Below are 23,975 nucleotides of genomic sequence, written 5' to 3'. Positions count from 1 at the left end.
CGTGGATATAGTATTCAATCATGTTATCTATACTTTAGAGTCAATCCGATTTATATAGTTGGGGTCGATTTCACACCCTTGGACCACTGGTGTCCAGGACTTCCCCCAGCTCCACACCCTTAGGGGCATCTACGCCCTTTTTGAGACTACTTTGACAAACTTTAGTCGAAGAATGATAGGCTAATGAATCTGGCTCCATTTCAGTTCTGTCCTCGGTGTCACTCCAAGTTTCCCTTCACCGATCAACACTTGGTGTGTAATCTGTGTCTGTCTCCGGGACACAGAGAAGAGACCTGCAACGCCCGTAGATCGTTTCGATCAAAGAAGACTCTCCGGACCGAACAGTGCATTGACTAGAAATGGCATCCAAGTCCACAGAAGACACACCCGACATCTTCGAAGAAGAGCACATGTAGGAATAAGTAGGACAACGCAAAGGCTTCTCCATTAGAGACTATGACTCAGATCAAGACTCTAATGTCAAGAGGCAATCCATCCCACCAGCACCGTACGTGAGCACATCAGCCCCATCACACCAAACAAAGACTATTAAAAAGACTCCTGCATTGGTCATCGGTCCTCTGCTTCCATGTCGGAGCTGAAAAATACATTTTGGATGATCAACCTTTGGGTTCGCCGCCAAAAATATATAATACCAAAATACATTTGGTACTGACCAGACAGCTACATCTGTTTCAGTATCGAGACGAAAATCAAATATTTCTACTTAGGAGCCAAAAATGTTAACATAATTTTCAGTACCGACATTTTCCGTTCAAGTCAAATATTCAGTGTCCAAACCTTCGGAATCGAAAATTGCCATCATTAAACATTCTGAGGTTACCGAGAAGTAATCTTCCATAGAACTAATACTTGAAGTAATGGATGCTAAGCAGCGCAAGCTTCAAATAAAAAAAAAAAAGGAACAGGAAGGATCATAGCCTCTCTTCCTGTGCCAATTAAGAGGAGAGTCACATTTCGAGACACTTTGGACGCTGTGCTTTTACCTAAGAAAGTCTCTAAGGAAAAGGAAAAAGCTACAGAAGAACCTCAGCCTTCACCACCACATTCTCCTTTACTTCCTTCTACCCCATCACCTTCACCCTCACCTACACATTCAACACAATTCTCTCCACAAACATCATCAGCATCATCTCACAGGAATGACTTAAGTGATGTTCAACAGGATGTAGACCCATGGGGTCTCTATGATCCTGATCCCATTCTGTCTAATGACCTGGATTTATATCCAGCAAGGCCATTTCCCCTGAGGATACCACTGCTTATAATCAAGTGATAGCTAGGTTAGCTGCGTATCACAACGTACAATTACATAGAGATCCAATTGAAGAGGACTTCTTGTTTAATACTTCAACAAGTACACACAGAGTCCCAATGTCTCCCTATGCTTCCAAGCATGCTTAGACATGCCAATGATATATTCAAAAAACCCGTCAAGGCAAAGATCATCACATCTGGGGTTGATTAAAAAATACAAAGCTGCACCCTCTGATCCAATTTCTATCAAAACACAACTACCACCTGACTCCATAGTAGTAAACGTGGGACAGAAACGTGCCAATAGTCAATCTACAGGAAATGCTCCTCCTCCAGACAGAGAGAGGAAGAAATTAGACGCAGCGGGCAAAAGAGTGGCTGCTCAGACTGCTGATCACTGGAGGATTGCAAATTCTCAGGCACTGCTGGCAAGGTACGATAGTCCCCACTGAGATGAAATGTAAGAGCTATTGCAATATCTTCCACAGGAACATCAAAAGAGAGAGCAGGAAATAGTAGCAGAGGGACAGGCTATTCTAAACAGTGCAATTAGATGCGCTACTGATGCAGCTGTTACAGCAGCAAGTGGGGGTCAACACTAGCATAATAATGAGACATGCATGGTTCAGGTATTCCGGTTTTAAACCTGAAATACATCAAGCTGTACTAAACATGCCTTTTGATGAATAGCATTTATGTGGGCCAGAGGTGGATACCACCATAGAGAAACTTAAAAATGACTCTGAACCAGCTAAGGCTCTTTGGGCTTCACGTAGCCCCGGCCTCCAGCGCTTTTTCCTGGAATGCTAAGTCTCCTGTCCGCTTCTCTAGCGATGTGGGACACTCCTTCAGGTGTGCTGAGTGGGCCTCACTGCTAAACCTGTACCTGCTTGACAGTGGGTTGTCTCTGGGGGCTGCCTCCTCTTCTTGTGACTCTCCCAGCTGCTTGGGGTCACCCCGGACTCCCGTCCTTGGGTTCAGTCCCCTGTACCTTGGTGGTACTCTTCAGCCTTGCAAACCTTCTTCTCCGTTTCTTGCATTTGCCAAGATTTGTTGGTGGTTTTCCAGCACCACTGACTGACTGATCTCTACCGCCGACATGGGACATCACTTGCATCACATCTGGGACTCCTCTTCAGCTTGTGTGCTGCATACTGACCTTCTTCGTCCATTGTCGACCTGTCCTACACCCACAGAAGGGTGGGTAACGGCTCCTGCCATAACCGGACACTCCAACTCGAACTGGACTTGGTCCCCTTCCTTTGCAGGTCCTCTTCTGTCAGGATCCACCTTTGGGTTCTTCCAGTCTTGGTTGGGTCTTGCATAATCTGTTTCCAAAGTCCTCCTGTTGGTTTTGGGGAAACCAGGTACTTACCTCTGCTCTCCTGGTCACTGGGGATCACTCTGGCACTCGCCTCTTAGGGTTCCTAGCTCCTTCAGCTACCTTCTACCGATTTCCCTTCCTTGGGTGGGCTACTGTCTTTCACATTCCACTTTTTTAGTATATTATTAGGCCCTCACTATTTGCTATTACTTTTACCAAGGCCTATTACTTTGCATGCTATTTACGGATTGCTGATGTGTATATCATAGTGTTTACTTGCCTCCAGTTGGGGGATTGCCTATTCAGTATTCTAGTATTTGTGTTACTATAATAAAGTACCTTTGTTTTTGTAATGCTGTGTGATTGTTTCATGTGTATAAGTGGTGTTTGAATCTTCGCACACATGCCTCTTTACTCCCTGGGCCAAACTATCACATTGCCCACCTCCCCCACATATGTCTAAGGAAGAGGATTGACTCCACTGGCTGGACCCAAAAAGGAGCATTGCCGTTCAAACCTGACCACACAAAAGAGTTCTGTGTGGATGACTAACTCTTTGTGGGGTATATGGTAGCAAAGAAGGGTCAGGCAGTGCAGAAGCAGACCATTTCGCACTTGTTCATTCTCTGTATTGAGGTCTGCTACGCCCTGGCTTAAAAGCAGCCTCCTGAGGGCTTGCAGGCCCATTCCACCAGGGGAAAAGCTGTGATCACGGCAATAGCATGTGGAGTCCCAGTCCTGGACATCTCCCGTGCAGCAACATAGACATCCCTTCACATGTTCGCCAAACTCTGCTGCTTGGACAGTCAGGTCTGCAGGGAAGGACATTTCGCCTGTTCGGTCCTGCAAGACTTTCTTGTCTAAAAACATTATCCATAGCCCGCTGCCAGGAGGATAGGGCTCTGGTACCTAATCAAAGGTAAGGAATCTGCAGCTAGAAGTCAGATGAGCAAGTTACTTTCTTTTGGTAATGCATTATCTGGTAGAGACTATCGAGCTGCAGATTCCTTACCCCCACACATGCCTCCCCGCTCTGCAGACTTGTTTACTAGGGTCTGTGTGAACCCTTTTTCAGGGCCCTAGTTTGGACACACATAATGCCGCAGCTCTTAACATGGCTCTGCGCCTCTGGCATGGAAAGTTATTAGAGTAACTGACGCCCACGCGCCTGGGAGGCACCTATATAGGGGACCGCAATGTCACTTATGACGCAGACGCCGCCACACAGAGTCAAATGGAGCCATCCAATGGGGGTATGCAAGGAGTATTGCTCAGCAAACGTTTCCGGATCCATCCTGACACCTCGGAAAATCAAATGTAAGGAAACTGCAGCAGGATAGAGTCTCTGCACACTAATGCGGTACCGAAGGTAAGTAACTTGTTTTTCTGATACCAATGCAGCTCTCACTGTGGATACCAGGAGCTTTTTCTGGTACATACATCTGCACAGGGACAGGAGTTTGAACAGCTTCTGTAGGAGGCTGACTCAGTTTGTGATGTGCACTTATGGTGTGGCACCCTATACTGAGTCCAGGTCACCCTTTGTGATAGTGAATAGGTGTCCAGATGGCAGAAGCTCTCTAGAGGTAGCTGAGGCGAGCAGCTAAAGCTAATCCAGGAGAAGTGTAAAGCACTTGCAATACCACAGTATTCAGGAAGTAACTTAGTCACAAGAAAGAACCACACCAGTTTTGCAAAAATAAAGGAGCCTTTATTACAGCATTATTACTAAACTGAAATTTGTACATCTTCCTTTGGAGATATTACATACATTTATACACATAAAATAACCAGCACAAATAGCATTAAAATATACAGGGCCAAACCATATACTAAAAAAACTGAATATGAAAGTGGAACTTCAACTTAGGTAAGTGTGGTGGTTAGCTTAGGGGCTGGGGCCAGTTAGCAACCAGGATTAAGTTGGTTACCCACCCAGTTGTCCCATAGATTAGCACAGAAAGCAGTGGTTGGAGGTTGTGGAATTCAGGACCCTTCCCAGTGGACCCAGAGGAAACCAGCAGGCAAGCAGATGGATGGCGAGTGCCCCTACCCCAGGGTACTCAGAAGATAGGAGTGCCTATACCGGGGACCCAGATGCAAAGTGGAAAAGGAACTCTTTCAGAATTCTGTGGATGCCTCAGTTGTCCAGCTGTTGTCTCGACCCGGGGACCAGGCTAGTGGAACCGAAGGACGGATTCTGGATGTGGAGGACCTGAAAAGGAAGGGGACAGAGACCAGCACCTAAGGAGGTGCCTATGTGGTGCAGGTGGTAATGCCCACGCTCCTGAAGATGAAGTTCCTGCAAGTCAGTGGAAGAAGTGCATCTACGGGGTCCTGGAGTCGCCTACGTGCTGTCCTTTGATGGTTGCCGGATTGCAGGAGGGTCAGTGACCAGCCAGGTCTCCAACAACCACTGGCAAGTGCAAATGGAAGTAGAAGAGAAGATTCCAAAGTTGTGGGGACCAACAAAGTCCAGGAGCCTCTACCCAGGCGTGGGAGTCAGAGCTGACTGTTAGAACACAGGAAGGCCTACAGAGGTCGATGGAACCCCCATAAGTGACCCACGGGTGCCAGACACAGGGAGTCACAGAGAGGTCTTACCAGTCCAGCAAAACAGAAGTCCCACGTCGGAGGAGTTGCTGGACAGGAGCTGATCTTCGGTTTGCAGACTGCCAGGGGCTGGGGCTTCTTGAAGGCGTAAGATCTCCTGGAGGAGGAGTCACCAAGCCTTGGCAAATGCAAAAGTTGTGGTGCACAGGGGAGCCGGTCCAGTGGCAGGAGCAAGCGCCCACAATGTCCCAACTTGGATAGAAGACAAGTAGGACCCGAAGGAGGTCACAGACTCATCACCTGCGTTACAGGATCTTTGGATGTTCAGAGACAGCAGACCTCACCAACCGGTCGATGATGACTTGAGGTGCCTGCAGTTTTAAGGGAGATTCCTTCTTGCTTCCTGGTGCAAACAGAGTCCTTGTGACCCTGGAGGTTGCACAGCCTTGGATGATGGTAAATTCTTGCAGGATCTGGAGAAACAATGTTGTAGTGGGAGCCTTCCCACCAGAAGCAGACTTGTTCAGTTCCATGCGAAGACCAACAGCAGCTCCTAAGGCCTGGCTCAGAAGATGTCTTGCAGAGAGTTCCTTGAAGAGTCCTGCTCGACAAATCTAAGCCCCACCCGCGAGGGAGCCCTTTAATAACTAATAAAAGTGGATTAGTCACTCTCTGCAGTGACCTACCTATCGGGGGAGTCAGGGGGGAGTCAGGGTCATCACCTGCCTGTTCTAACCAACCAGATGCTCCCAGGGGCCTCTGCACATCTTGTTTTCAAGATAACAGGATCAAGTGGCCAAATAGCAGAGCTCTGGATACCTCCCTAGGGGAGGAGCTGGACAGGGAGTTGTTCACGCCCCTGTCTTTTATGTAGTTTCATGCCAGAGAGGAAACCAGGCGTTTCTGAACAGATGCAAACTAGATTATACAAGGAGGGTACCAAATGTGCCCTTCAAAGCAGTCTGGTGATGCTCAGAGGCCACCCCACCACAGCCCTTAGACACCTAATACGCAGGGAGAGGTGGTCATGCCTCTCTCTTGCAGGATATTCTTTGTTCTGCTCCTCTGACCAGAGCCTGGCGCATCAGCAGGAGGGCAGAACAGTGTCTGGGGTCAGCAGCACCGCAAACTGGCAGCTGGACCCCTTAAAGTTGCATAGGCAGAACTAAGGGGGATCCCCTAGGGAACCCCCAGTGTCCATTGTATCATGCAACTAACACTGGAATCGGTGTAGTTGCATGATTCCAACATGTCTGATTCCAAACATGCCTAGATTCAGAGTAGCCATTCCGTAGTTGGATCACTCGTGTTGACCAATGACCGCTGCATACCTTAAGATTGCATCCCAGCACTTAGAGTCCAGGAATTGGCCTAGTAGGGGTACACTGGTCATGCAGGGGTATCCTTATACTTGAAAACATGGATTCTGCCCTTGGGCTGAAGGACCCTACCAGAGGGGTGCATTATAATTTCTAAGTGCAGTGGTAAGGTTTGGCAGTGAAAGGGTGCTTACACCCTTTCTCACAGGCTGCAGTGGCAGGCCTGCAGTCACAGTAATACATGCTGCAGCCCATAGGAGACCCCTGGTGCACCAGTGCCCTGGGTACCTAGGTACCATATACTAGGGACTTACATGGGTGCACCAGTATGCCCAGTGTGGGTGTAAAAAGTTACAAACAACTACATTTAGGGGAGAGCTCCTTAACTAGGTTTGACTCCTATGCAGCCATTGCTACTATCTCCTCCACTACAGAGTAAACCATCTTCCAGATCTGTTCAGAGAGAGGACATAGATGATGTTCTCTCTAATGGTTCTGTATTTTATGATCTGGATGAGGAGGGTGAACTTCCACAAGTCGATGGAGGGCAAGATAATAGCGGACAAGAATGCATTGTCCCAAGTGGAAATGGACCAAATCCACAGGATTCTATAAATGGTATTTCTAAATTTCATTTATTAATGGAAAGTGCTGCCAAGAAATTCAACCTTCCAATGTTTGTAAATCACCAGGTTTTCTTTATGACTTTAAAGAGCAACCTCGGAAGTCTATTAAAACAATACCAATTCTTGATTATATCTAGTCGGAACGTTGAAAAATTAATCAAGAGTGGTGATACCGTGTCTTAATAAAAAGTATAAGGCTTTGGATTAAGTTCTGCCTTGTCTCACTGGTCATTCAAAACCGAAGCATTTCAGAGAAGAACCACAACCCCATTAACACCATCCTCTGGTCCACCAGACAAGCATAGCAAGTGCCTAGATAATCTGGGCTGAATAATTTAGTCTATGGCAGCAACATCAATTAAGTTGCCAGTGCTGTGGCAATTTTAGGGCGTTATGATAACCAGATGTGGCATGACTTTGCTCCATTATTGGAACTCATTCCTGAAGGTAAGAGGGAAGCTGCGAGAGCTATCCTAAAGGAAGGGGAGCTTACTTCTTCCTTCATTGACACAGCAATGGATGTCTTGATCACAGGTTTTTGTCAGCTAGCAGGCAATACTGTACTAAGAAGACAAGGCTGGTTAAAGTCTACAGCCTTCTGTAATGACGTTAATGATCAGTAATAACCATATGTAAATGCACTTATTAATGTCAATAAAGCATATACCTTTTGATCAGTAATCTTAGTCAAGATTATTTCAACCACTGAAATTTCAATTATAAAAACAGCTCCTCTAGGACATCACATTTGGATCACGCAACAGGGCATTATGGAGCATTCCTCCAGGAGCATACATATTTGATGTGTGGCACTCCTGCTGCTCTGAGGAGAGCTGGTGCTTTTGCTTCTTCTCTTTTTCCTTGTTGCGCTGCCTTGTGACCTTTTTTTTTCCTGGGGTATCCTGCTCCACTTGGGCACCCCCTCATGCTCTCAACGATGGGGGAAGCTCAAGGAATCCACTATTGGCTGCACCATCGGCTCCCTGCATGGCCTGCACCTCCTGCACCTTCCCAGAACGCTCCTGCGGGCAGGCACGCACACGGTGGTGGCTGACACCCACCCCCTGACATGGGCATAGGTAGCAGGAACAGGCACACCTCCACTAAGGAGGGGTGCGGTGGCACTCGCCCGACACTGCTTCTCTTGTAGGGCCTGAAGTGGGGAGGTCCCATGCCCCCCGCTTCCCTCGCAGGGGGCATAATGACACTTCCCACCTTCCTTTGCTGGTGGCAGCCGGGGGCTAGGATCCCTGGGTCTTCGGAGCTATTGGGACGGGCCCCAGACACATACCTTCTCCTAGGGAAAATTAATATTTTACTTCTCACAGCAACTCTCTGGCCCTGTCATCAACTGGCATTGAAGCTTCAAGTGCTTTCATTGTGCAGTGGGGGGGTGGTTCAAATCCTTATCCGGTGTATTTCTTGGGTCTCAATGGGCTGTTGTACATGGGTTTGGCTAATGTGGCTCCTGGTGACAAGCTCTAGCCACCTGAAGCACCTTCCTTAGGCCTCTTTGCTTCTAAAATGACGAATGTGCAGAGAGCTGGTTTCATCAGCTCCGTGTGCCAGCCATTGCCCTTTGTCCTCTCTGGTGCTTCCTTCTACCTTTTAGCAGTCAAGTCTTTCCTCCAACTGGTCCTTAAGGGTTGCAAGGAGACCTGCTTCCGTGGTCCGGGGGAGCCCTCCACTGGTGCTAGGGTCAACTGGAGTTAGAGTACTTAGTCCAGATGAGTATCATGGGGTTCCTCCTTTTGGTTGTCCTAGGCCACCCCCTCCAGTCCCAGTTTCCAGCAGAAAAACACAACCAAGTGAGAGCTCTCCCCCTTGCGCACGACCTTTTTAAGTGGGGGTGGACGCTTCTAGAAGTGAGGAACCTATGGCCTATCCTGGGGTGCCACATCACCTCTCTGTCAAAACCCTCCTGCCTACTTAGACATTTCAAAATGGCATCACCCAGGAGTCACGAGCCACATCTGCTCTGGGAGCCTCAGTTCTGCCCCTCTCTAACATCAATGCCGGGCCTTTCCCCTGAAATCTTCAAAGGGAGCCCCCTGCTGTGTTGGTTTCAGAGGTCTGGGCTCCCTCCTTCGTTCAGTGGGCTTGGGCTGGCCCACCCTTGTCCAGTGTGGCATCGGATTGATTGATGCAGATCCTTAACCCCACCCCTTTCCTCCTCAGGAGCTGAGTCAGGCATTGTTAATTGCTCCCTTTCTATGGGGAAGTATTTGTTCCTGCTGCTGGAGAGAAATGTAATTAACTTGGAACAACAGGGTGACATAAGGCCTCGGCTCAGATCCTGAGCAGGGGCAAAGAAACATGACAATCCCTTGACAATGACAATGACCATAAGCTCTACAGGCATCTTCATGGAACTTTCATATTTGGGTTTGGCATACAGATTCCACCGCAATCAATACCTTATTGATTTCGGTAGGCCAAAGGGAAGTGAAATTGAACTCTAAGGTAATCTTCCCCATAGGTGTATAATGGAGTGTCACTGTAGACAAGACAAGTAAAACACACTGACTTTTCCCATGAGTGTACACTAACATTATGAGGCCTACTCCAGGTCATATCTCAGTATCCAGCCCTGCAGAGTCCCCCCCCCCCCCCCCCCCTTCTCCAGGCAACCTGTGCGCAGTTAGTGGGCTGCGCACAGCAGGAGTCTGCCACATGCAGCCCTTCCAAGTTTTCACATGCATGTGCACACAGGTTCACGTTTAAACAGCTATGTGCCCCTTAGCTTTGCTGCTTCACAGTGGGATTATCTTAAAACTCAGACACTGGCAGTAATCAAGCACAGTCAAATTACCATGCGTTTACCGTGGGTGAGTCACCGGTTGGGAGACTCACCCTAAGTAAAAAGGTAAAAAACCCAGGTGGTCCAAAAGCACAAAATCAGGGCAGGAAGGGGATTTTATCACCTCCCTGGACCTTCGGTGTGCATACTTCCACATACCTATACATCAAAAACACAGAAAGTACCTTCAGTTCTCAGTAGTGTGGAAGCACTGCCTGTTCACAGTGCTCCTTTTTGGACTCAAATCAGCGCCTCGAATATTCACCAAATGTGTCACCCAAGTTGCTGTTTTTCTCAGGCGAGAAGGTTACCTGGGCGCTACTGGCTCATCAAAGCATTATCCAGGGAAGGATCAAAAGCTTCTACAATGCTTGCCTCAGTCTCTAGAGGTTGGGTCTCACTTTGAACAGAGAGAAATCATCGTTGGAACCTCAGGATCCAATTTTGGGAGTAATACTCGACACATAGTTGGGAGAACCTTTTTCATTGGTTTAAAGAATGAAAAAGTTGCAGACCATAGCAAAGACTACTACTGCAAAGCAATCAGTCACAATGAGGCAGTACAAGTCTCTGCTGGGCCTGGTGGCATCAGGTATAGGCCTCATTCCGTTTTGCAGGCTTCATATGAGACCTGTCCAGCAAGAACTGGATTTGCAGTGGAAACAGTTAGATGGTTCATGGGAAGATAAAGTCCGTATCACAAGGTGCTTGAAGCAGGCTTTAATGTCATGGGGGATCCCAGAAAACCTAAATGCAGGACTTCTTTTCTGCTGATAACAGAAAGGATAATACTCACTAGAGATGCATCCATAAATGGATGGGGAGCTCACCTGCAAGAACTTTCAACCAAAGGTCTCTGGTCAGATGCAGGGAAGAGGCTGGACATCATTGTGTTGAAACTCTGTGTCATACGACCAGTTTTACAAGCGTTCCCCCTCAGGTTGACAGGTCAACCAGTCCTGGTCTGAACAGACAGCAAAACATGTTCTACATAGCCAATCAAGAATGCACACGATCCAGACCTTTTTCTGAAAGCGGCTCAGCTTCTGTGGAAACTAGAATAGGAATGGGTGGGACAATGGGCAATTCTCTTATGATCAGTTGGTCTAAGATATTTGCCTATGTCTTTCCTCCTTTTCCCCTGATCCCTTGGGTGTTAAGGAAGGAGAAGATAGACCATGGTGCTCTTGCTCCTTTGTGGCCTCGCCAATATTGGTACAGTGAGCTACTGCAACTATCAGCACATCCAGCCATTCGGTTGTAGGTGCATCCCAGGATACTTTACAGAATACTTTACAGATATCATGGAAAGATTTTCCATCACAATCTTAAGTCTCTGAATTTGACAGCACGGTACCTGACCACCTAGAATATGGCCAATTTGATCAACCGCAAGAATGTAAACATATTCTGGCTTAGGCTCGAGCTCCAGAGAAAAATAAGATTTGCAGCGTTAAATAGAAGCCTTTCTGTGTCCGGTGCAAGATTAATGGTTATCACCAGCTTCAAATAAAACCTATTCAGATTCTTCCATACTTGGTAAATTTAGCCAAGAGTGGACTTGAATATTCTTCAGTCGGGGTCCATCATGCTACAATCTTGAGATTCTGAAGAACTGATATATCAACGTGTGCTGTTTCTCCAAATAATCATTACATAGTTTATGAAAGAGTTTTCTAGAGCATTTCCACCTCTTTGACATCCTCCAATTCTGTGGAAATGTATACAGTCCTCAGTCAGCTGAAGTTACCTTCTTTTTTTTAGCCTATGCATAAAAGCAGACTTCAAATGTCGTTCTTGGAAAGCAGCACTCCGCCTAGCTCTGACATCTGACAGGAGAGTGTGAGAGATATCAGCATTCACCATCAGGGATATTTTTTCCGGTTCAAGGACAGGCTGATTCAAAGAACCAACTGTAAATTTCTTCCAAAGGTTCCTAATGACTTTTACCTAAATGAACCTGTCATTCGTAGATCTTTCTTTCCAAACCCATCTTCAACAGCAGAAGGATTGTTACATTTGCATTTATGTGTCAGATTCTGTGTAGACAAGACAGAGAACGTACGCATGCCAGCCCAGCTGTTCAAACAATGAATAGCTTGTTGGCTGTGAGACTGCGTTGCTTTCTATCATGCCAAAGCCATGTGTCCTCTCTGTGGGAAAGTGAGGGCACATTCCACCAGCGGCATTGCTTCAAATGCGTTCTAAGCTGGAGTGCCATTGAAGGACATCTGCAGTGCAACACCTGGAAGCTGATGCAGCAGTGGGACAGGCAAATTTGAGACTCCTGTTTCAATATAGGTGGGCCTGTTTCCAGGTTTGTTGTATTTTATAATTTGTACTGCTTGCTATTTTGATTCAAGCATGTGGATACATAAAAGATCCAATGTCAGAGAAGTAATTAGTTACTTACCTGGAACTCCAGTTCTCCAACATTGATATCTTTTATACATTCACATGTCACCCTCCCTCTTCCCTGCTCTGGGCTCATCATATTTTATTTTTACACTTGTGCTTTGAAATCTGAGCCATGCTGGCCTCGAGAGGGGAGTAGGAGAGCTTAAGCTTCCACCTCGAGGGAGGAGCCAAAATGGTGGCCGAGACGGACGCTTAATCGAGAGCTCCGACTCGGGCCCTTGAAAAACATCCTGCAGGGCGCTCCTGGACTGGAGTTAAGTGCATACATGTACAGAAATTTGCTCCGAGGACTCGGCTGCCTCCAAGAACCGAGCGACGCCGCGATCACCCCGAGTGCAGGCCGCGGGGGAGCCGGAGGCCGACGCAACTCAGACTCCTAACGAAGCCTCGAGGATCCAGAAGCACTGCCTGGGGGCCCGGCTGGGCGGAGGTGCGGTGGAAGGAGTGTCCTAGAGGGAAACTCTCGGCCGTGTGGAACGGCGCTGGGGGTGGCCCGCTTTCCTTCCCCACCCACCCCCCCCCTCTCTTCCCCCGTCTTGCCTTTGTGACCGGGGAGGGTGGTTGACCGTCGCTGCGGTCCCCCGCTGACAGCCCCGGGCGTCACTCCTCCGGTGCCCTAACTGTGTCTCTGGAGCGCACGGGGGCTTGGGCGGAGCCCCAGAACAGCACGCTGCGGTGCAGAGACCCGGGGTCGAGCAGGTGTAGGGCAGGTGGAGCAGCTGGACGGACTTGGGGAAAAATTTGCCCCGAGGACTCGGCTGCCTCCAAGAGCCGAGCGACACCGCGATCAACCCGGAATGCGGGCCGCGGGGGAGCCGGAGGGCGACGCAACTCGGACTCCCAACGAAGCCTCGAGGATCCGGGGACGCTGTCTGGGGGCCCGGCTGAGCAGAGGTGGAGGTGCGGTGAGCGGGGTGTCCCGGAGGGAAACTCTCAGCTGTGTGGATCGGCGCTGGGGGTGGCCTGCTTTCCTTCCCCCCCACCCCCCTCCTTTCTTCCTCCGTCTTGCCTTTGCGGACCGGGGAGGACGGCTGACTGTCGCCGCGGTCCCCCACGGACTGCCCCCGGGCGGCGCCCCTCCGGTGCCCGAACTGTGTGTCTGGAGCACGCGGGGGCCTGGGCGGAGACCCGGGGTCAAGCAGGTGAAGGGCAGGTGGAGCAGCTGGACAGACGTGGGGAAAAAAAAAAGAGAAAGTAAAGGAGAAGGTACCTACTTGGGCCCAGCAGGAGCACTTGGGCGAGGGGGAGGAGGTACCGGACTGCCGCTGATGGTCTTCTTCCCCCACTGCAAACGGTGACAGCAACAACAGTACCAGCGACACTACTAGCCACACGGGGCTGGAGAGGTGACCGCGGGCCTGGGTGAGCCTGGGGACCTCCCACACCCTCTGTGGTTCGGCCTTACTCTGCTTCATTTCCACCCGGGTTCCCCCCCCACCCCTGCTGGGGGTTAAGTGTGCATGCACCCACGGGGAGCAGAGAGGGCCGGTCATGAGGCCCCGGGACAGATCGCTTAACATTTAGAGGCGCTGCCGGATATGGGTGTGCACGCGCTGGGCCCCGCTACCATTCTCTTACGCACAGGGAAGGACCACAAACAGACTTGGCTGCGCCACAGGGAGAACCCCATTTTGCGGAACGCGAGCGCAATAACAGAGGTAGCCACCGCCCAGGCAGCGCACTGACACGCCGCTCCACTCCCTGTGGGCCAACCAACGGTAGCGCATCATGGCCGGGAGGAATAAATCAGCAAAAAAACAAGACCGACTCACACAAGGTCAGTCACCAAGCAATCAACAGCTAGTACCAACTTTACAATCATTGGAAAGCACACTTCAAGCCCACTCTACACAATTTGAAAAAGTACTACAGGCAATTATGGACACTAAAACCTCCCTGGAAAATAGGATAGACACAATATCACAAGATTTGAATCTACTCAGGGTGGATCATCGCAAATTGGCGGAGAGAGTGAAATCAGCGGAAGAGGTTGCTGGACGGGTTGAGCCCATCGGTCTCGGACAACCAAAAACAAATTCAAAGGCTAGATGCAGAAGTGAAGATCTTGTGGCGGTGCGCTGAGGAAGCAGAAGGCAGATCCCGGCGAAACAATGTACGCTTCTTAGGATTTCCCGAAAAACTAACCGAGCAGAACACAGAAATATTCTTAGAACAATGGCTGATTAAGGAGGTACTAAATGGGGCCCCATCAAAGTTTTTCTCTGTGGAAAGGGCACATTGAGTCCCCGGAAAGCCTCCGGCACCGGGACAACCACCTAGACCTCTGATAGCAAGATTCTTAAACTACAGAGAACACGATTTAATATTACAGCAGTTCCGTAGCAAAGGCCCTTTTCGACATGAGGATTCAGTAGTCAATGCCTATCCAGACTTCACCCAGGAGGTGCAGAGATAACGCAACTCTTATGTAAAAATCAAACAACGCATCCGCGAGCATAATATAAAAGACGCCTTACTGTTCCCTGCTAAGCTGAGAATAATATCGGATGATCGCACCCACGTATTTACATCCCCCGAGGACGCCTGGATGTGGCTGAACGCCAAGGGTCTTGCACGATCCCAAGTCGGAATGGATGAAGGAGAGGAATGGCTCACTTCTCCATTGCAGAAGCGCCCCAAGTAAAGAACCAAAGGACAACCCACTGTGAAACAGGCAGCAGAAGAAAGGGCGAAAGCCTTGAAGGAAACTCCTCTACACACGTAAAACTCCTTTGGGGCACTCCGGGAGACCCTGGCGGACAGCCCGGAATCGGACTCGACCAGCTCAGACTCTACACTAACTGAAGTACTAAAGGGCCCAGAGTTCACCCCCAGATTCGCGGATGCACTGTAGACTCGGGTCATCAGATGTACACCCTCCCCTGGAATGAACGACAAACTTGTAGGCGGGCACAGACTAACTGTATGTTTCCACACACGGAGGAAGGAGGAGCCGCGTACCACGAGTATCTTTTGAACTACTTATCCCTCTTTACTGTAAACTTTATTTAATGTCATTGAACATGGGCTCAGGGAGGGGTAAGCACTTTGGGAGCGCCCAGATGTACACGCAGTCCACGACTGCGACAGGATGTGAGCCCTGCATGTGGGCCACATCTGGTTGCTAATATAGCTCCCCACAGGTATTCACATGGATACAAGTTTTATTAGGAAGTAGTGAGTTGAGTAGTTCAACACAAGTTCATAGTTGGGTGTGGGGGTTAATTGGGGGGGAGGTGGGAGGGTGATAGATAAGCTGTGCTCAAAAGGTCAAGACGAAACACAGGGAACACTGCTAGTGCTGATATCTTTACTTACATATCGGGCAGGGATGGGAGGGATCCAGGCGGGTATTGACATCAAGATTGCACCACAGGCTGGTGCTCTACACAAAGTTACATGGCTCAAAACGTAATTCCTGCAATGCGTCAATATGAAATAATCACATGAAATGTGAGAGGCTTGGGCGCACCAAGCAAAAGATCCCGGGTACATGCGCGCCTTAGACGACAGTGCGTACACATCGCCATCCTTCAAGAAACACACTGTTTGGAGCCAGATTTGCGGGAGCTACGTGAAAAATGGGGCGGACAGGTGGTAGGCACAACGTATTCGGCTTTTGCCAGAGGAGTTTTGGTATGGATAGCAGGCGGTGTCCCCTTTGTCCAAACCTCACACAGAATAGACCAGGGCGGCAGATTTGTGGTAATAGAGGGCCATCTAGATGGAAAACAACTGTCAATAATCGGTGTATACGCCCCCAACAGCGCGTTAGTTGAATTCCTGGGCACACTCACTCCAGCATTATTAGTAAACCCCGCAGCCCCACCCATTTGGGGTGGCGATTTTAACAGTACGCCAAATGCAGAATTAGATAGGTCAAAGATAAGCTCGAAAGCAACACTAAGCAGAATCACCAAAAGCCCCTTACTGACATGGGCGAGCGACATGGAAGTATATGACTTATGGCACACGAAGCATCCGCAGGAGAGGGAATACTCACTCTATTCAATACCCCACAAAGTACACACAAGAATAGATTTAATATGGGGGTCCCGGGATATATGCGAACAGATACGTAAGTCAGAATACCTGGCCAAAACACTATCGGATCACTCACCACTTAGAATAACTTTGAATTGGGGCAGAAGGCGCTCGGAGATCCCCACCTGGCGATTGCAGGTGGACGCTCTCCAGTATCAGGCGTTTACAGATGGACTAAATACAATAGTGAGACAGTACTGGGAAATCAACAAAGACTCCGCCAGCTCCAGTGCATTAGAATGGGAGGCTCACAAGGGTGTAGTCAGAGGGCACTGCATCTCAACCTCCTGGGGAGTGAGGCGCACTCTACATGCGGAGGTCAGCAAATTGGAAAAGGAATTGAGAGCAATGGAAATAGCAGTGGCACGTAATGAGACTCCCTACACAGTGCTAAAAGAGGTGCAAACAAAATATAGCGAAGTAGATTCTCGCCTCCGTCGACATGACTAAAAATATCATTCAATGCGCCTACACACAGAGGGTGACAGATCGGGTAGGCGGCTGGCATGGCTGGTACGGGGGAGACGACAGCAGGCCCCCATAGGGACCATAAGGGAAGAGGCGGGCAAAATGGCCACCACACAAGAAGAGATCAATGGGGCGTTCAGGGAATACTACACGAAGCTCTACACCAAATGCACGACATGCACACCCCAACAACTTGATTCCTTTCTGGCGGATTCACCACTAGTGCAACTATCGCAGGCAGACAGGCAGTTACTGGAGGCTCCGCTGAAAATGGCGGAAATAGATCTGGCAATTGCGCAGATGCCCAGAAATAAAGCTCCAGGAACAGACGGCCTCCCAATAGAATACTACTCCACGTACTCGTCATAATTAAAACCCCATCTGCTGAAAGTCTTTGAGGAAGCATGGACCAGTAAGACGCTGCCTCTAACACAAAGAGAGGCAATGATAGTGGTCCTTCCTAAACAAGGACACAACCCCACAGACGTTAAATCTTATAGGCCACTATCGCTCCTGAACTTAGATTGTAAAATACTAGGTAAAATATTGGCTAACAGGCTAGCTCCTATCATACACACCTTGATACATGAGGACCAACATGGATTCATCCCAAAACGCAATACTTTCCTAAATATCCGCAGGCTGCTGGGTGTCATGGGAGCTACCCCTCCGGAGGCACACGATGAGAAGGTCCTATCACTAGATATCGAGAAGGCATTCGACACACTAAGGTGGGACTTTTTATTTGCCACTATGCAGAATATGGGAATTGGACCCAACTACATACAATGGGTACAGACACTGTATGCCAACCCTCAAGCCAGGGTGAAAACGGGAGGGGTTATATCCAAGATCTTCCCGATCACCAGAGGCACTAGGCAGGGATGTCCCCTATCTCCCTTACTATTTGCCATAGCGATGGAACCACTGGCCACCCGTATACGTGCTATGAAAGATAGGTGGACAGTGTCTAGAGAAGGGCTATATCATATTATATCATTATATGCAGATGACGCCTAAATATACCTACGGAAAGGTAATGAGACGATACCCTCAGTAATATCACTCCTGGCTGAATATGGGAAATTATCGGGCCTGGTGGTAAACTGGGACAAATCGTGTGCCTTCCCGCTAACTAGATGGTCACCAATGAGAAAAGAGAATGCCCCTGTGGGTCATCTGAAATGGTGCTTTGATACGTTCAAATACTTGGGGGTCCACATATACCACAGAAATGAGGATCTCAGAGACGGGAACCTGGGGAGAGCACTAGCCTCTATGAAGGGGTCACTACGGTTCTGGACCAAACTGCCACTGTCGCCTTTGGGCAGAGTGGCAGTGGCAAATATGCTGTTACTCCCTCGGTTGCTATATTAATTTGCCGCGCTGCCACTCTGGGTGCCCAGAAGCTTCTTCCGAAACCTGAACACAATCTTGTTGCAGCTTATATGGGGCAGGGGCAGACCGCGTGTCGCACTCATTGCAGTGACCAATCAGTGCGGGTGGGCTGGGTGCCCCCAATTTCGAATTATATTACGCTGCCGCACAGCTACAGAGGACACTAAACTGGCTCCACAGACCAACACATGCGGAATCTTCATGGCTACTGGCGCGCCTACATGGAGTGCCGTTGCTCACATGGCTAACAACTAAAACACCGAAAGGTGCGCCTGGCAATCCATTAATGGCAGTGGCACACTCATGCTGGCAGAGGTACATACTAAAAAGCTATAAGGTCCTCCCCTATTCGCCACTCCTCCCATTGGGACTGATACCGGGGAGGGCTGACGCGGGGGGCCACACTCGCTTACGTCTTGGACGGAGGCGGGTATAATATTGGTGGGCGACTGTTTTGAAGAGGGGGACACTGATGTCATTTGAATCTATACAAGCCCTCACGGCAGTGAATCCCGGGCAATTTTTGGCCTATTATGCCATATGCCACCTAATCAAAAAGACATGGTCGGCTGGTGAGCTGGAACCCCTGACCTCCCCCACATTACATCACATGCTACAGTACGATAATCAATCAAAAGTGGTGACAAATTTGTATAAATTCCTGAATAAGTCACCAGAACTCTATTTGAATTCAGTAAGATGGAACGCAGTCCTGCCAGATCCAGTATCAGCAGTGGAGTGGCCGAAAGCCCTTTACCACACGCGGGCGGTGTCGAGAAACCACAGATTTCGTTATACACAATTTAACTACACACACCAAACATACTTATCCCCAGCCAGGATTAATCGCATGTTCCCTGAATCGGCGTCCACTTGCCCACTGTGTGCTGCCCCACTGGCACACTTCTACCACATGGTTTGGGAGTGTGCACAGATACAAAGTGGGTGGAGAGGTGTCGTGGAGGAGGTCTCAGAAATAACGAACCTTGCATTTGCAGTGGACCCTAAATCATGCCTGCTAGGTCTGAGAAACAGATAAAAGAAACATAGGCACCTACATAAGTTCGCAGACCTAGCATATGTGATGTACAAAAGGCTGATTGCCATGAACTGGAAAGCAGCCAAAGCGCCCGACCTAAAATCCTGGCACTCCCTAACACCACACTGGACTCGCACAGAATCCCAGGTGCCCGAGTAAATTGGCACGAGGGGGTCAACAACACACAGGTTGTGAAACCTGGGAAATTCTAGTCACTAGATTAGAAGCTAAAAACGACGAGAGGCTGCCTTGAACTGGATAATGATATAGCTAAGGTGCTAGCTTAGTTAGAACTCCAAGTAGATTCAACATAAATAATGTACGGGAGACAGACACCGCCTGGCACGTGGGGGGGTACCTACTTCTGCACCTCACAAACTGCAGCCACCCACAACATGCAGCAAGCGCAGATCGCACAAGTAGAGCACGCATTACGAACACCATCATGGCACACTTAGTAAACAGACATCAGCTCGGTATCCCTCCCCCCATCACAAACAACAAGATTTATCAGGAAATAAGAAAACTAGGTGCTCCAATGTGGGGCTCCCAAGAGTTAAACTGCAAGATCCCTTCATCATGCACAGCGGATAAATACATACTGAATGTTAAAATAAGACCTAAGTTATGTTTTTTATTTTTTTATTTTTTTTTCTTTGTTTTAGTTTGTGTGTATGTAAATGTTATATCAGATCTACTAAATCCTACAAAAGTAAATATATATGCAAACTGCTCAGATCTGTAATGAAAACTCAAAAAATAGATTGAAAAAAAAAAAAAAGCTTCCACCTCGAAGGCTTAAGTTTGGGTTCTTTCAAATGAGGTGGATGTCCTGCTAAAGATACTGTGTTTTTTCAGACCTATGGCCTTTTTACACTGTATGCTGTATATTTTTACACTGCTATATTAATGAACCAGGGATTCCCAGCACGATGACAGGGACTGATTCATGCATGTGGATATATAAAAGATATCAATGTTCGAGAACTGGAGTTACAGGTAAGTAGCTAATTTTGTTTATTACTTCAGTGAAGGTCACTACGATGTAGTAACCATTTCTTCTGGATTTCCACCTCTGGATAAGAAGCAAAGAAGCCTGCTATTTGATATTAATGTTGAGGGAGAGTCCATGATAGTTTCCATATTGCAACCCTAGCTTCTCCTCATGGGTATCTTTGAGATTGTGAGTCACCCAACCTCCTTCCTGTTGAACATTGTGTGTAGCTAAAAATGAGTTGTATGGATCTCTACTCCAGTCTTACAGTCATAAAAATACATTCTGAATTAAGTTGTAGTGCTTTCTAGACCAGTGGAGCTTGAGGATTCTGTATAGAAGCAGAGTGATTTTTTCCATATAAAAAGCAATACACCTTCAAGATTTTCTGCATCATTCGCTTTTTTGGGTAACAATTAAATTGACTTCCTGGTTGAAAGTATTTTGTGTTAGGTGTTTAGATAACAAATGAAAAAGGTAAACGTTGCCTCCCATAATTGTATTTGCTTTAAAATAGTTTTAAAATAAGCATATGTGTTTTTCAAAAGTATTCCATGGTCCCAAAAATAGAATGAGATGGCTTACTGTTTATGACTTCATACTCTTGATAAAGGACTATGCTTTGCAAAACAATGCACAGCACACAGAAGCTATCCACTATATAAAAAGTCATCTGAATTAAATTTGCCAGTACTGGTTGGTTACAGTGAGGTGCATCTGCTCCTATACCACACAGTTATTGTGTATCCTATGCCCACAACTTAAGGGGTTGAAGGATTAAGACTACTATTATGATGAAGAACTTGTAATGTCTTGTGCCAATTGGCTTTTCAGTGGCATGTCTAGTTCCAAGCCGCACAAAATGTTATTGAGAGTGCATAATATCCTTTGACCGTGTTGCTGCTCACTTCATATCTCATCAGCCTAAACTGTGGCCTTTTACACCCTGTTCGCATTTCCTGTGCTTTAGCCAGTCGTAGTGTTTGTTTCATTGCCTGTCTTCCTTTCTTGTCTTTCCCAACAGTACTAGTAGCAGTCGACAGGAGAGCCCTTCCGTGCCATCCTCCAAAGAGAAAGACCTAAAAGTGCCTCAAAGAGAAAAACTTGACAGCTCCATTGAGGAGGCAGCTCATACTGCAGAGGATGACTCGTTACACAGTGCAAGTGCCCCATCCCTGCCAGAGGAAAGAGGTGAGATAGCACAGAATGATACATCAGCAATGATGTGCTGTGTTTGTACAATTTATTCTGTGTGCACACTCCCAGTAAGGAATGTTGCCTTGTCCTACTTGCTGCTCATGCCAGGTCTATGCCTGCTGATGGTTCTACATACCAGCCTGGTGAGTGTGCACCAACTCAGTACTAGTTTGCATGTGCCATTATAGTCTAATGATTATGTTGTTATTGAGAAGTGTTGTGGGAGAGCCTAAGATTGACGGATTGAGTCTTTAACAGCACTTGTGAATTGTGGCATTTGCTGTTTTCCAAGTGCCTTTTATGAGGTTAGCACACTGTTGGGCTCTGAAACAGTTTAAACAGTTCCTTTAGATGATTCTTTTTCTCTCTTTGTGTAGACACCACTTCTGTTGCTACAGAGTACTCCCTGAAATTTGACGAATCAATGACTGAAGATGAAATAGAAGAAAAATCTTTTCGCTCACTGTTGCCTTCGGAGAGCCATCGGCGCTTCAACCTGGAAAAAAAACGAGGGATTCGTGATGACTCGGATGAAGAAGCCTCCCCGCAGAAGTCTGCGTTGACATCTGTTAAGGTGCGTTGATTTTTAAGTAAGATGCCTGTATGTTCAAAGGTTTGTCTTTATGAGGAAGAGTCAGTCAGTCAAATTTTTCATTAGTTAGTAAAAACCATAAAATGATCCATCATCATAACATTCTTAAAAAACCTTATAACGTGCAGCAGAATCAGTGCAAAAACTTGATGGTCTCTTCCAGCTCCAATGAGCCTCATCAAAAACATTTAAAAACAAAAACAGAAAATGAAAAGATTATTGAGTTCTTAATAATATGTGTATCCATTCCCCTAAATTATTCTCTCTCCTGGGAGTAGCCTTTCCTCCAACTATATCTAGGATGGGTTATCTGCTTATCTGTGGCTTATGCTCTACATGGATCTTCACTTTGTCACGTAGGCTCTCATTATCCTAATGAGGCTACTGGATTTTTGGGCGGCAAGATCATTCACGGTGTGGGGGACTAAGTCTGACCCACGGCGAAGGACCCTTGTCACCCCAAATCCAGGTTGAACTCCGGCTAACTAGCAGTGCCTTATCTCTACCAAAGGGAAGAGACAATTAGGCAGCTGAGCGCATGACATCTTCGTGCTTCCCATGGAAGTCGTGGTCACTCAGGTCACAACCACTTCTCTCATACACAGTGCGTTCTCATATATAAATGACAAAGGCAGTTTTAGTTTTATAGATTGGTTTAATAAAACGACTGCGTTTTAGATAACAAGGCGTGACCCGCAGTAACCAGAACCATACAACACAGTAGGATTGAAATAGTAACGAGGAGAGTGAAACATAAGAATAATGCTATCATAGTGCAACTAGATTACGTTCTCTCTCTAAGTTATATTTTGAGCACAGCATGTGAAGCTCTAAGCCTGCCTTTCAGGTTCCCCCGGGAGAACATCAACCCTCATAACTGAGCAAAAGTCTGTGATCTGGATCAGCATCTGCAACAGGGCAGTCAGCATCTAGTTGTGGGTTCCTGGTCGGAATCTCCCTCTCACGTGTATCAGGACTAGAAAGTGTTTTTATAACTAACACGCCGGTGTTCTAAGAAATGTCCCTACGTAAGAATGTGTACTTTCTTCGAACCCTAAAGACTAAACTTCTACCATGTCTATCGGCAATGTACCAGACTGTATCTGTGACCGAACCACAGAGCGAGCAAGAATGTATTGTTTGAGAACTTCAGTGCTGAAGTAAGCTAAACAGTGTGATAGAAGAAAATAAAACAAGACCGTGAAACTGGTTATTGTAAAATAACAGTGCGAGGCTAAATATAATGCATCTAGGGCAAAGTGCACAGAGGCCTAATACTTTAAGCAAACGCGCAGAAAGCTACATTAAAAATGGCTACACTACACCCTCCCCTTGTCGGTAGAAAGTGGTTTAAGCCGAAGCTAAAAGTGCACTAATTTAAAACATCATTAAAACCCTACAGAATTTCAACAAGTCAAGAGGACACCAAGCACAGTAATTCTCAATTTAAAATAAGCATGTGGCTAAATGCCAAATTCATATAACAGTGTCAATTTAGACCAAACTCAATTTAAACAGTGGTCATGGAAAGCAGGAGATTCTCCACTTCGGTAGATGAAAAAACCGGAAAGTCCACGCTAAAGACTATCAAGGAGCAGGTGTGTTCCAAAGCCCCAGTGTCAACCAGGGCGCATCCAGTACAGAGCCTGTGAACGAGTTAATCTCAACTTCCTCCAGGAAGGGTATCTCGTAATCAGCCTCTCGAAGCAAACGCAGCCGCAGCGCGCATGTCTGGTAATGAGCCCTCATCGCGAACATCAACAGATCAGCATCAACCACTGGGGGTCGTTGCTGTGAGAGACACACGTCCAGTGCATGTTCCAAATCGCACCAACCGCACCGAAACACGGGCTGCACACAATCCAAAACCGGTCTGAATGACAGAGACCAGTCACACTCCAAATGTTCCAGGAGTGTTGCTCCAA

At 47.6% G+C, this 23,975-nt stretch overlaps 1 protein-coding gene across 1 annotated transcript in view; it reads left to right on the top strand.

The window, feature by feature from the left end:
* CEP350 (centrosomal protein 350) overlaps positions 1–23,975 on the top strand; it is an 821,600-nt gene that overhangs the window by 427,113 nt on the left and 370,512 nt on the right. The window contains exons 22-23 of the mRNA XM_069232082.1: positions 21,286–21,452; positions 21,836–22,032. Coding sequence (XP_069088183.1) covers positions 21,286–21,452; positions 21,836–22,032 — 364 coding nt within the window. The remainder of the gene's footprint in view (positions 1–21,285; positions 21,453–21,835; positions 22,033–23,975) is intronic.

The sequence above is a fragment of the Pleurodeles waltl genome, chromosome 4_2 (genome assembly GCF_031143425.1).
Source record: "Pleurodeles waltl isolate 20211129_DDA chromosome 4_2, aPleWal1.hap1.20221129, whole genome shotgun sequence".
In the NCBI taxonomy this organism is placed as follows: domain Eukaryota; kingdom Metazoa; phylum Chordata; class Amphibia; order Caudata; family Salamandridae; genus Pleurodeles; species Pleurodeles waltl.
This window is presented reverse-complemented; position numbering and strand designations above follow the sequence as displayed.